General features: G+C 29.8%; 1 protein-coding gene across 1 annotated transcript in view; it reads right to left on the bottom strand.

Annotated features, from left to right (window-relative positions):
* The window catches only part of LOC106677712 (cubilin), an 80,124-nt gene extending 67,004 nt beyond the window's left edge, over positions 1-13,120 (bottom strand). The window contains exon 1 of the mRNA XM_014415799.2: positions 12,986-13,120. Coding sequence (XP_014271285.1) covers positions 12,986-13,016 — 31 coding nt within the window. The 5' untranslated portion in view covers positions 13,017-13,120. The remainder of the gene's footprint in view (positions 1-12,985) is intronic.
* Between the last annotated feature and the right edge of the window lie 2,204 nt (positions 13,121-15,324).

Below are 15,324 nucleotides of genomic sequence, written 5' to 3'. Positions count from 1 at the left end.
TTTTTTTCGGTTGGCTTTACAGATATTTTTTTTACTCAATTTTTTTAATCGTGGAGGTCTGATGCACTCCTGTGTCGGGAACTTATATGATATGTGTAAAACATGAGAAAAAACCTTTACAGATCTTGCAGATTATTTGATGCTCGGATCAGTCTTCTCCACGCATGGCTGTCTTGATTACATATAACCATTTAAAATTATTTAAATGTTTATTAATTTATTTCTGAAGAATTAATCTTTATTATTCTATTGTTTTTCCATTGTCTTATAGAAGCGTTATATAACGTTTTGATTTGTAATTGGTTTAATTTAACGTTTAAAATTGTTAGGTTCTGATTATTCGATTATTTTTTCTAAATAAATATAAATAATTAATAATCACGATAATTATTACTAGATATTGAATGATTTCTCATCGAATATCCTCAAAGAGACGTAAAAGTGACTTTTTGCTATCTGACCTCAGAAATTAGGGTATTCCCAAAAATATAGAGATATTAGCCATGGGACTCTTTCTTACTGCTTAACTTTACATCATGCATTATAGGCATCTTCATTTCTGTTGAGAAGGTAAGAAAATGTTTTAAGCAAACCATTGTAACTGAATTGAATGTACAGAGCTTATTTAAATCACTTTAATGTAATTTTTAAAATATTAATTTTCGAAATGACTGTAAATTCTGCGATTGATGAAATTAAAAATTTAAACAATAATAATTCATAAAACAAGAAAGAACCACTTATGAAGCCAGAATTATTTGCTAAAGTGTACTTATATTTTTTTACACAATGCTAGGCTTGAATCATTTTAGTATTCATCAAAATTTATGATTTTTAAAAACATATCAGAAGAATTAATGGTTTCTGTATTCATAAGGCTACATGCCTGTTTACATACAACCAAACTGACTGCAACCTTCTGCTGACCTGTTGGTTCAATCTCTTTGTACCAAGATGGAAACTAACAAGAATAGCCGAAAACCAGCAAACCAATAGGCCATTGGAGATAGAACCCGGTTCGTACAGTGGAAACAATGTTGGGGACAACAAAGCGTAAGGTACCAAAGACTCCATTCACTTACCAACGACAAGAGCTGAACCGAAATGAAACACCTATAGAACCTCCGCCTCTAGGGCAAATAGAAGCTCAAAAGACTTCAAAGATAAATTTGCATAAGCTGAAACAAATATAAAACATAAATCTAATACTAGCTAAAAATATTGATAATATAAAATTAGAACATAATTAAAGAGTACCTTTCATAACATAGTTCATGTTATAAACAATGAACACACTTCAATAGAAAATATTTTAGCTAAAAACTTTAACGAAACGTTTTTCCACAATAAAAACTATCCCCAATGTTATTCAACCGCCTACTACACTGTATGTATAATAAGCTAAACTGGGAAGGAAATGGCATAACTATAAACAGATACAAGTTATAGAATTAGAAGTCTGAGATATAGCCAGACGATATAGCTATTTTTGTCAATTCATTGACTGATTCGAGACAGATGGTGAGCGAGCTCCTTGAGCTGTTTGAATCCGTGGGATTTAATATTAAATATGAAAATATGAAATAAATATAAGGATATATATATATATAGGATGGAAAATAACAATAATAAATGGCCTGAACAAGAAACAAAATAATAAAGTATAGAATTAAAATCAAAAGTTTACCAAAAAGAATAACATCAACTAAAATGGGTGTGGGCCGAAAATATTGCAAGGCTTGAAACGAATAGTTGGACAAAAATTGCTACACAGTGGATAGCAATTACAAAAAGGCGAGATGAGATAGTGCAATGAGTGGGTGAATGTTGGCCTACTGTGGCTATGAATAAACATCAATGGAATTAAGTAATCAAGAACATGTAAATTATCATTTTTAGAGAAGTGTTTAAACAGAGGTTAGAAAATATTCTATTTAATTATATCTGGCAAATTATTATTTTACATTAAATCAATGCAACATGACCCATCCCAAGGGAGAGGCTTTTGGATCCATGAAAAACAGAAATAAAGCTGTCATTATTATAACCATAAAAAGCTTCTCTCTGACCAGACCTGCGATGAAGCAGTCATAAATGAAGGCTCTTATATAAAAAAACTGAAATTATGCTATTTTTATCAAACAGAACAATTTTTTTTTATCAACTTTATTCTGTGTTTTTTCTTATTCGTGGAGTTTGAAAACATGGTAATTAAAATCTTTTTATCTCTAAAAGATAAAAGATTTTAACTCTCTTGAGTTTGTCAATTAACCATTCATTTAAGCTATGCATTATTTTAAACAAACGGTGTAAATCCTAAAGTAACTTTTTCTGAGTATCCTTGTAAAGATTTCTAGGAGATGCAACCTAATATATACGTGACAGCTCTATATAACTCATTAGAATGTGAAACCATGGCTTGTGTTGTAGGATTCGCAAAGTTTTCCGTAAAAAAACCTTTAGAGGTATCGAAAAAGAAAAAGTGAATAGTAAAAAAAAAAAAAAGTTTATAAGAAAAACGATATTATTAAGAACACTTCCCTAAACAGAATATAAGAACTGTCGAGCAATTTTGCACTGCATAATTGTAGTTAGTAAACGTCAAACTATTAAATAATATCAATTGAAAAGTATGTTGAGTCAGACCATATATATATAAAAAAAGGAAAATAGTGATATAGCATGGATTCATATTCTGAATTACTAATTTGATGATTTATTAAAATATCTTCAACAACCGATAATATGTTATTATGCTAGCGAGATTTTATAATTAAATGAAATTAGGAAAATAGTAATCTTAAACAGAAATCTATGTTTAGCACTATTTTTTCCATACTATATAGTTTGATACAATGTACTATACTTTTGAAATTTACAAATTACAATATGATTTTCCTTTCATCATACTACATAGTATGACAAAATTTACCATAATTTTTAGATTTACAGATTATAATATGATTTTTTTTTTATAGTTCGACACATTATACAATAATTTTAATATTATGCTAATTTTATGGAACATTTTTTTGGCTCAATATATTAATAATTTTATTTTCCTTAAAATATAATAATATAGTGGAAAATTACTAGAAGATATTGTTTATAGAAAATTATAAGATATTTTACATAGAGCAAGACTTTCATAATTATAAAAATTGTTTTTCTCAAGAATTTTTTTTTAATTTATACTAATTTTATTATTCCAATGAACAACATCAAACCAAAGATCGAAACAAATTGTTATTTTCTGTTATAAAAAATGCATTAATGTAACAATTATTTTTTTATTTTGTCTTTATTGAAATTTAAAAAAAAAAATTATTTAATTATACACACATTAAAAATATTTTTTAAAACTATTAATATCAAACTGTGTTAAATGGAAGTAAAGTATTGATAAAAATGTATTTCAAAATATGAAGAATGAAAACCTTAACATACTTATAAAGCTTTAGTTTGATTTTTATTGATCTGCAAAATGCCATTTCTCAAATTGTATCTATAATTATTCAAAAAACATTATAGAGCTGAAAATGGTCTTAAAACAGTAATATGTATTGCATTGAAAATATTTTAGACAAATAATTGAAAATAAATTAGATCAGAACATGGAAATTTTATTTGTTGTTAGTTGGTATAATTGGATGTTGTGATAAACCACAATCAATCATGGAAAGTCTATATGAAACATTTTTAATAAATTCCAATAAAAAGTACAGCTAAAACTTTATAATTAAAGAAAAAAAATGTCATTTTACAATCAAGAAAAATAAAGCTTTTATTTGAATTGTTAATTTCAAACTATGTGGAAAAGGTTTTAATAAAAAAAATGAAGTTTTGATAAACTAATATTTCAAACTCCGAACAATGAAGTAAATTTAAGCATATTATTGCATTATTTACAAATTATTGCATTATATACATATTATTGCATTATTTAACACTTTAATTTAATTTTATTGATAATATTAGCTGTAAAATGCCATTCTATAAATTGTACCTATGATCTGACAAATCATATTCCAAAGCTGAAAATGATCTTTCAACATTATGCTGTTGTTCAAATTAAAGTTTAGTAAAAATAGTTTTGGAAGACGTATTTAATTATTGGAAAATTATACTGTGGTGAACAATTTTTTTCATAAGTTCAGCTGAAACTTTTGTAAAATAAAGTCTTTAATAATCGTTAATATAAAATTTAAAAGAAATTGTGAAAATGTTAAAATGAAAATAATTGTGAAAGGCGAATTGCTTCGGTCTTTGGTTCAAACTGATAAATTATTGTACTTCAACCAGGTTTTATGTACTCATTTGTGAAACTAAATATGACTGACATTTCATTAAATTTTTCTGGGATAAGAAAAAAAACCATCCATCCTTTGACCTACTGAACATTTTCTTTAGCTTAAGCGTATAAGAGAAAAGCTTTCGATTAAATATTGAGGACTGATTCATTTTTACAATCAGATAAGATCAAAATACAACCTTTTAAACTAAAATCATCTTTACAAAACTAGTTATAAATTTAATATAAAAAATATGCTCTAGCTATCAATTTTTGTCATTATTCAGTACAGAGTGAACAAACACTGGGAGCGATGCTTCTCGCGGTATCGGGATGTTTGTGGAACCTATCTAACGCGAAGGATGATGGCGGTCGACCGAGGGAGGAAAAATCGCGATAAAAAAAAATCATCCCGCCCGTAGAAAAAATAGAATTAGGGAGGGGCCTGTCGAACTTATCTGGTTTATGTATATTATTTATTCGGGAAGGGTGGGGGACTGTTAAGTAGGGAATTGATTATTCCAAAAGGGACGTTCCCAGAGTGGTGTGAATACAGAGCAGTCCACGCTCTCATTAGTAAGGAGCTTTAAAGAATCCTATTGGCTGGATCGCAAGTCCTTTCGGCCAATCAACACATCTGTTCCTCTCTCACAAACGTGCACTTGTTAACAATTGTTAACAGCTTCGCTTCTATCTAACAGATAAAAAAAAAAATACACGTGCCTCCCTTTAAACACGTGTATGTAAAGATTTTTTGTTTGTTTATTTAACAACAATTTCTTTTAACTAACAAACATTTTTTACAACTATTCATGTTTTTTCTCTATATGATATTCTGTATAGAGCACACTCTATATTTACTCCTAGTTATAGTTCATATACCTATATACTTAAACAAAAGCAGATTGAAATAAAAAATTTTGAAATAGATTCTTGTTATCTTTAAATCATCCGATTGCTAATTCGAGTTTAAAGAATAGGGATAATCAATTGTTAACCAATTTTGGAAATAGTTCATCCTTATTTTCGCTTACGTACAAACTGGTCCCCACACCCACTATTTTGGGCAAATTTTCGACCCTGTATCATGAGCGTTAGAGAAAAAATCAACGAGTTTATTTAGTGATTTCTATTTAATAAATTATATTTGCAGCGTGAAAAAACATATAAAATTGAATTTAACCATCAAATAACGAACCATAATCGAATTGAATAAACTACTGTACTTCATCAGATGAAAAAAAAAAAATAGTTTGTTAGTTGAAGAAATGAACTCTGTTAATTTTTACAATATTGGACTGAAGTTATCTAGTGGAGTTTGCTTCAATGTACACCATATGCCCATATTGGTTGTAGCAAGGTTTTGTTGAGAACTATTTTTGTAGTTAGAATTATTTTGAATGGTTCTCCTTTGAGGAACTGCTTTCCCATTGTCCGGTCACGGTTAAAACCAAAGTGGACTACAGGATCTTCCAATTCCTGACGGGGCATGGGGTCTTCCGAGCTAAGCTTCAACGGCATGGTATAGATGTCGATCTCCTATGCCCTAACTGGCGAACCGGAAACCGTTGAGCACATAATTGTTCTTTACACCACCTTTAAAGCACAAAGTGTTAAACGTCTGAGGGAAACTGGACTCAATGTTCTCTCGAAGAATGATTTTCTTCAGCTAGCCACTGAACATAATTACTCGTATGTTATAGGAGGGTTAACTGAAAAAAAATATCAACTGTTTTCAAAATTTTAAATTATTGTATTTGCAGCTTTTTGTTATTAACACAACAGCTGCATGCCTGTTTGCACGGTTAGGCTGAGTTATTAAATAAAAGATACCAATAAAGTGGTTCGTCTTTTCAGTAAAAGCTAAGAAAGACAAGTATACCTATACATCTGTGCAAAATTTATGAAAATATGAAATGGTAAGGTTCATAACAGTGTAGAGTTGACCTGGAATGGCTTATTCCTAAATTATTTCGCAGATTCTCTAGAAGAGGCTTTTGACGAGATGTTTCTGAGATTGTGAGTGCTTGTGAATACTTATTTAAATATAAATTATATTTAAATTTTTTTTTGGGTCAATTTTATTTTATTCTTGAAGAATATGAATACAAGCTGTTCAAAACAAGAGATCTACGTGTTCATTTATAAAATATATACAGAACGAAATAAAGAAGAAGACATAAAAATATAGAAATAATGTTAATATATTAAACTAAAAAGATATTCATTTTTTAGATTGGTCACTCATTGTGAAGTATTAATTATTCGGATCGACATTAAATGAAATCTGATAGTTTAAAACTATATTGAATTATTATTAAATGCGGATATTTCAGTTATCTACTTATCCAATAATAATATAATTTAGGGAGAAAAATTTATCTTGAGTCATAATCCTTGAAAATCAATACCCATTTTTTCTTATTAAAATATGTTTCCGACAAAATGTCTAGTGGTTTTTAAATCTTATAATATTTTCTAATGATTTATATTTAATTATTTAAATGCGTTTAAAAATTGGAAACGGACAGAACCATTTTCGTACTTTTACACATTGTTAACAACGTGTAAAAGTAATACTTATATTCAGGAAGTAGTTACAATTTTTATATTACTAATTTAAAAATTTCTGTCTCACACGGAGCAAACTAGAGATATTTTAACGGGTGACAGAATAAGTGATGGATGTGCAGTTAGCGACTACATAACTAACTGTATCACCGACTTGTATAACTGATTGCCTGTCAGTAACTATATGCAACGAGCAGTGACAGCACGCTGGATAAGATTCGTTCGAAAGTTCAGCTACATTATGGCATGCGGTAAAAAATACAACCGGTGACATCTGTGCAGGTTACAGAATAAATATCGACTAATGTATTGTACATCATTATGCTCAAATACAATTAATTATTATATGCATTATTAATTACCATTGTTTAAATTATGCTATATAGAGAGAATAATAAAGAGTGTTTTACACTCAGTAGAATTTCTGAAATAATACGATTCTTCAACCAAAACAGTTTTTTCAGAGTGGATTAACGGAACTATCTAGGGAAGATGTTAAAATTAGTCTAAGGCATAATTTGAATGAGTCTACTTATGAATTGATTCATTTATTTTTTTTATTTGCTTTTTGTATCCCTTTTATCTTATATTCAGTTTGTTTATTCATATAAATAATATAAGTTTTATGCAACTGAAGTAACAATTTTAAGGTAGGAATATTTACTATTAGTCGTAAATCCATGTCTTCCTGCCCCACAGCATTCTTTAATAATACCCCACTCATTCCTGTCGAACTGATCCGTTACTTAGGACTACATCTGGACAAATGACTGACATGGAATCCTCATACAAGACTGAAAAGACCTATAAAAATTGTATAATTGCTCGTCGACTATTACAACATTTCCTAGACAAATGGTCTAGTCTAAACTTCCAATTCATTGCAAAAGACTAATCTACGTGACAATAATAAGGCCTATCTGGAGATGAGTTTTAGGGCACCACTAAACCATCAAATTCCTCGCTTTACCAATCCTAACAGTATCAGTATAATGCTAACAGTCCAAAATCCTTAATGCTCCTTACTTTGTCACAAATCAAATCATCCATCAGGACCTCAGTGTCCCATATGTTGCCGATTTGGCTAGAACATGATACCATTCCTTCCATTATAAACCCCGTAACCACCCAAACCCACTAGTTTCTAACCTTGTCCCTCCTTCAATACCTGATAATACTCCTAGACGTCTGAAAAGAAGATGGCCCCGAGATCTTCGTCTGTAGTAACGTAATTGGAGTTCTATCAATGGGTAGATTGATTTCTATGTTGATTATTGATTGATGTTTGTTTCATGTTATTTTATATCTGATAGCAAATTTACTTGTTCTATATAATTTCATACCATTGTAAATAACAATTAATAAATTACTGAAAAAAAGTATCCATAACAACTTTCATCAAATTTACTAAATGCATAATTATGTACAGTTATAAATCCCAATAAAGATAAAAAAAATATTGTTGAATAACCATTAAAACCATTTTATTTCATATAAGTTTAATACTCGAAATTTGGATTTATCCTATTATTTTTTCTTAGAAAAAATTTCTATTATTTTTTATTCATTTTGGTTTTGTTTTGTTTACTGAAACTGGAGGATCCTCCCCCCTACGCTTTGGTCTACCTCTTGGACGTTTACCCGTTCATTCAGTGGCAATTATAATTTTAGGGCTCCATTTGTTGTAAAGCCTTCAACATTACACATCCATCTTATTCGCCGCAATGCTATAACCTAAATTATATTTCCCGGATGCAGTTATTCGAAATTCTCCAGTTCATTCGTCGTTAAATTTCATCACTTTTTGGTCCGAATTTGTTCCGTAACATTTTATTTTCAAAAACTATAAGGTGCTGTTCTTCCATTAATGCAAGAGGCCACGTTTTGCATTCATAAAGAACGGTAGGAAGGATAATAGTTTTGTTAATTCTAAGTTTTATGTTTCTATGCAATTTCGAAATTGAATAATAACAAGTATTTAACCTCGTTTTTATTGTATCGTCAATTTCATGTTTTCTAGTTACCATGAAAATGTTACTAGAGCAATGGTTATGCAAGGAGGTGATTTGATCAGAATCACGCCCGACCCCCAGAGTTTTACCCGGTTAAGGGTGCACATTTTATGTGGAAACCTTAACCCCCAAAAAGCTTCCAAACCCAAAGTGCTGACATGAGGCTACACTGTAATGTAATTATACACTGTATGTAAATATACAGTTAAACAGAAAATAATTATCTACCACAGCCAAATTCGAACCAGAGTTCTTGGAGTAGGTAGTAAAGTGCCTTACCAACGAACCACCCATTCACAAGTATCGAATATAATCGACAACTACAATCACACTAATCGACAACTACATCACAGCAAGGTAAATCCATTATTTTCATATGGGCTCCAAGCCACATTGGCATTGATGGTAACGAGCTCGCAGACAAAGCTTCCAGAGAGGCACTCACGCTCCCTGGCCGAGGCACCGCCGTTCTTACCCCATCAGAACTCAGTACACCCCTTAAATCACAAATATTAGAAAAATGGCAGGCCAAGTGGGATGAAAACTCTCCCAGTAAATTAAAAGAAATAAAACGATCAGTAAAACCATGGTCGACATCCTACCGCAACAGCCGCAGGGAGGAGGTTGCTCTGGCCCGCTTGAGAATAGGTCATACTCTCCTCACGCACTCTCACCTGATCAGAAAACTGCCACCTCCAACATGCAAATATTGTCAGTCCATTCTTACGATTAGACATATTTTCGAAGAGTGTACTCACTATTTGCCAACAATAAACAGGATAGGACTGACCCCAAATTTATCCGAAACTCTCGCAGATGAGGAAGCTAAAATTACACGAGTATTTGAATTTTTAAAAGCACATCGCCTTCTTTATAAATTATAACTCCTCTTCGATTTTTATGTTTTTTATTTATTTTTTTTTATTTATTTATTTTTCAATTTTTTTTATTTTTCTATTTTTTATTTATTTATTTTATTATTTTTTTTTACTTTTATCATCCCATAGGCGTTGATGACCAGAGGGTTTTACGCCTTTAAGCAACAATCAACAACAACAACTACAAAATAATAAATATAAAAGAGAGACAAAATTATTTTGCCCATAAGACGCACATATGCCAGCCAACACTCAAAATAGAGGAAATTTACATATTATAAAGTAGTTTATGACACTTGTCTTCCTAGGAGTAGTAGTGTTTCTGATATTCACATATGAATATAATTTGGCAAATGTAAATTTGTCCGAACAACTACAAATCAATTTATTTTAGCAAATATCATGAAAACTACTAATCCTAGGTACGTAACTACGTTATAGTACATTAAACTAGCTTTAATTTGATTTCTAATAGAGATCTAGAAGTCACATAGTTCCTAAGATATAGATTTCTCAAAATAAGTTAACCAACTACTGAAATTTCAGTACATTTTTATGAAATATTGCTTTTTAAAAGGCTATATCTCGAAAACTATAGGACGTAAATAGCTCTATTAGGGCTAATATTTCAGCAAATTTACTCTTATTTAAATAATTTTCTTTTAGATTTTCTAGTGTTGTTGGTAGTTTTTAAGATATAGAGGTCCAAATGAAAAATAAACGTTTTTTTAAGGTTTTGAAACAGCTGCAATTTTTTATTCTCCTACCTATACTTGGCAGACTCATCAGTTTTGACTAGGAATTATACGTAGTTTTCATCAAAATTTGGGGTGAGATAACTGCCTTTTTTTCTTCCCAGCTCTTACTAATATGGTAGCACTAAAGTGAAAAATACATTTAATAAAAATTAATACCTTCGTGCATAATGAACTTCCTGGTTTTATTATCTATATAATTTCAATTAGTTCTCTCATTTTGCTCGGACAATAAGACAATTTTTTCAACGAGCGAAGCTACCAGTCTCATTCACACATTATGAGAGTTAGCCCTATAATAAATTTGTGATTAGAACACAAACAGCCCGTAAAGTACAAAGTCAGTCCATAACAAACATTAGTAAATATGTTATAAGGGGAAACCATACGGTAAATTATATAGTTTATAAAACCAGGAAGTTCGTTATGCAAGTATAATATAGTACAGTATTTATTTTTTATAAATATATATTTCACATTTTAGCTTACATTTAAGTTTTGAACTTCATCAGAAAATTTAAAGTTATTTTGGCATATTTATTTTTTTCATTATATACGTTGCCTTTTTTTCTCTTCATGTGCGTTCCATGATGTGTTCCAGAGGTAATTATTTTAATTTATGGCAATTCAGTCAATTCTCTCCAGTGTAGGACTCGTATTCACTTTTACAGTTATTTAACAAAAAAAAAATAGTAGATAAAAATACTCTGCTTGTTATATTGTATTTTGTTAGGAAATTTCAACAAGAGGTAAATCAAGCGATTTCAAGCGATGGTAGGGCTTGTCAGGAGTAGAGAAGTAGCCTTAATCTCCTCTTCACTAATGATTCGTAGTCACGAAAGATTTATCATCCAGTTTATTTTCACTTCCTCCTCCTTTATTTTGTTGGATGTATACTTTATTTGATCATATTAAAATGTTAGAATAATAGTTATTAAAAAAAAAAAAACCGTATCAGTACTAAAAATTATTACTATTGGTAATATGTAATCTCATTTGTTAATCTAGTATCTAGTTAATAATAAAATGATATTTTATTCAGTATACATTAGTATACGTTTCTGCACAAGTTAAATCATTTTTGAATGTTTATTATGTCGTTCTGATTAATAAATTAATCTTCGTTAGCAGTGAAAATATGCAGAACCTTATAGTTTACTATATTAATAAAAATTTGATAAAAAATAAGCTAATAGTTAAATTAAAAGTGATTGAAATAAGAGTATTAGTATTTATGAATCGACTTAGAGATATAATCCTGTAATGAAAAACATGGTAAAACTTGGATTAATCAATTTGTAGAATCTCCTTGGTAACGTTAAAGACTAATAATGATTGTGAGAGAAAAGGATCGGAAGACGTTTGTATTTTTAAATCGATTTATTAAAAGTTGATAAATTTTTACTCACCAACATTTTTCCATAAAATTGTTTTTCATAATGAGGTACCAACATATATTCGTATTCGAACTCTTTTGAGTAAATACGGTATTACAACTTTCTAAGCGTTCAATTTCTTATGGAATACTTTTTTTGAAATCAATATAATAGTTTTAAATGAAATTTCTTTTAACTATTAATTTTTAATTTCAATTACAGTTTTGGGTGGATATAAACCTGAGATCACTTTAGTCCAAATAACCAAGTTTCACAAATGGGCTGTGTGTGTGATAGGTCCTGGCTCAAACGAAAAATTGAAATTACATAAATAACCTTTTCACTTTCACCGGACAATATGAAGTTTAACTACAGGAAATGAGATTACTTCCTCATACTGTGGGACATAGAACCCCTACCAAATGGACAAAAACCCATTTTCTGGCCCATTCGACCCAACTTTTAGCCCAACTTTGCAGGGTTTCGTCAGAACTGTCAGAAACATTGGTGAGCAATAAATAGTTTTATTTTTTATTTTGATAACTTTATCGACCACCGCCCGGACTATATTTCTACAATACATTTAATTTTGTTAATATGAAAAAAAAATAGCAGTTCTCATTATTAGAAATAAATAACAATATATAAATATAAAATTAGAAAGAATTTTATGAATAACTAACCCAGAAAAGATAAAATAAGTATCTGATTCGAACGGGAAAAGCCGAGGTTGGCCGATCTTCCTTGACGGCTTCCTTATCCTTTGTTAAACTGTTTTAATCTTGGCAGGAAAAACTTTTATTCTTTATATCCTTCATTCTCACCTCAATAAATCTTAAATCATAGATTGTCACAGAAACAGAAGAATAAACAATTTTTACTCATGATTTTTGGTTTCCCTGTTCTTTTTGATTATTTTTTGTTTTTATAACACAAATCAGGAGTAATTTTAACACGAGCCGACTTTTGAGCTCAAATTAAATAAAACTTGTAGTCGTATGTAAGGGGTTGGTTTAAGTTGTGTCAAGCATGCATTTTTTTTTCTAGTAATACCTGTATTCACCTCAAATCACCAATGATCTAGTAATAATGTTTCCCTCACCTGAAGATATGGGCCTCATAGGACAGGTCATAATATTCTCACACCGCTGGCCGTCGATGTTGAACTCCTCGTTCTCAATGTACAGTTTGATGAAGGGCTGCCTGGTGTTGAGCTTGTAGGTGCAGTGGAGGTGACGGGGATATATCCCAGGGTAAGCCGGCGACTGCACGTAGCATGTCTGCAGTCTGCAGTCCCTGAACACCCGCTCGCAATATGTTCTAAAAAAAGAAACATCCATGGTTAGAAAACTTACTCAGAGATTAAAAATTATATAAGATTAAAAATAGTTAAGATACCAATGATATGTATTTTATATTCTTTTCCCTAGATATTATGAAATGGAGATTTTATTGAACGGTTTCTTATCAATCGTTATTGTATATAAATACAACGCGTCTTATTCTCGTATTATATATATAATACGAGAATAATTATATATAAATTACTTGTGTATTCCAGCAAAAACAGTATGGATAAAAAGAAAATATGGAACTGAACGAAAAATAAATTGTTACATTATACTGATGTGAAAATTTTAATTTTGGTTCATTATACAGACTGATCCTCCTAAGAAATAGAAATACATTACCCGCAAGACTCTACTTTGGTGCAGATTTAGCGTATCTGGCAGTTGAAGGGGTTTGAGCTGAGACCAGTGGAATTCCCAAATGAAATTCTTTTATGTATTAAACCAGATTCTCCTAATTTTGTCTGTTATTTTAAAATAAAATTAATGTTAACAAACATTGCAAGTTCATTTTTATATTACTATTATTTTTAGATTTTTCTAAATAAATCTTTCCTTCAGAGAGAATATGTAAGCTAAAAACAATTATTTGATAAAATTCCTAAAAATCCTTTCAGGACATCAGAGTAGTCGAGGTTTTAGACAATGTATTAAATTTCCTTCATGACTAATACCATTTTAATCTGCCAAAGAAGTGTTCGTCACATTGCATTTTGTTGCTCTATTTTGAATAGTTGATCTCACATGAGAATACTATTTCATAATCGTTCTTGAAGTAATAACATTTATATAAATGTAAATAAATAAGATAAAACTGATGTTTATTTGTTAAATAAAATCCCTTTTGTAAAATAAATAAAGTTTTTATTATAAACAACAATATTATGATTGTTTTTTTTCTTTCATTTAGCTATATATGCAATACATAGGAAGTATTGCGATCATGAAAAATTTCAAATTCCGGTTTTTGATTGAAATAATTGTTTTAAGGTATACTGAGTCCAAATAATCAAGTCTAGCAAAATTTCCTGTGTCTGTGTGTGAGTTTCTGTGACCAGCCTGTCTCGAAAACGAGAAGTCGTATGAAACTGAAATTGCATGTTTAAAGCGTGGATATTTCTGCGATCTTTTTCGACAAAATCAACTGACCACTTGGTATCGATTTTTCTTATTTTTCCGATTTTCTCGAAAACATTTTATAAACTCATACGATTTTGATAATACTCAGTATTTCAATCTATATATAATTATATATAGTATGGAAATTATGTGTTCTTTAATATCAGTTATATCTTCATTAAAATAGTTTATTCAGTTATGAATTCATTGAACTGATAGAGTTTCAATGTGGATTGTTGAAGTATCTGTTCAGGCCACTTTTTGTTCTATTACTTCAATTTTATAAATTCCAAACTCACCTTAACTACCTGTATTTTCTCATTTATTTTACTCCTGAGCACGTTAAATCATGCTCTATGTAAATGTATTTCAATATTGAAAGAATCTTTAAGTAAGTTGTTGCAAGCAGAAGTAATTTCTATTTACTGCAGTGGCAACTTCTTTCGATTAGAGATAACAGTGTCTATCTTACCTAGTTAGAGGGTGAGTAGTTTACCATTTATTTCTTGTTTCTTCATCAGTTTTCATCTATATTCAGTCTGTCTACCTATATTCATATGTTTCACCTCTAGCTATACCACTTCTCATCAATTTCACCAAGTTCAGCTACCTGTATCTATCTTTCATATCTATACATTATCACACCTGCAAGTATCTCACTTTTTCTTCATATATATATACCTTTCTGTTTCCATAGCACACATTATAATATCAATAGTTACTAACTAGTATCAATATTAATTAAAACTAATAGACACTTGTAATCACCAATAATTTCTACTATTGTAATTTATTAATGTTTTTTTCCCTTTTAATCAGAGCTCAGTAGGTTACTTTCATTTTTTAAATTCTATCAACAACTAGTATGTTTCAAATTTCATTCATTTTCTCATTAAATTTTTCTTTTATTGTTTTAGTATATTTTTATCTATCAATGTAGTTCTTTTTTCTGTTTTATTAGGTATTTTATCAT

This window comes from Halyomorpha halys, unplaced genomic scaffold (assembly GCF_000696795.3).
Source record: "Halyomorpha halys isolate HHAL.00 unplaced genomic scaffold, Hhal_1.1 Scaffold107.1, whole genome shotgun sequence".
NCBI classification, from domain to species: domain Eukaryota; kingdom Metazoa; phylum Arthropoda; class Insecta; order Hemiptera; family Pentatomidae; genus Halyomorpha; species Halyomorpha halys.
This window is presented reverse-complemented; position numbering and strand designations above follow the sequence as displayed.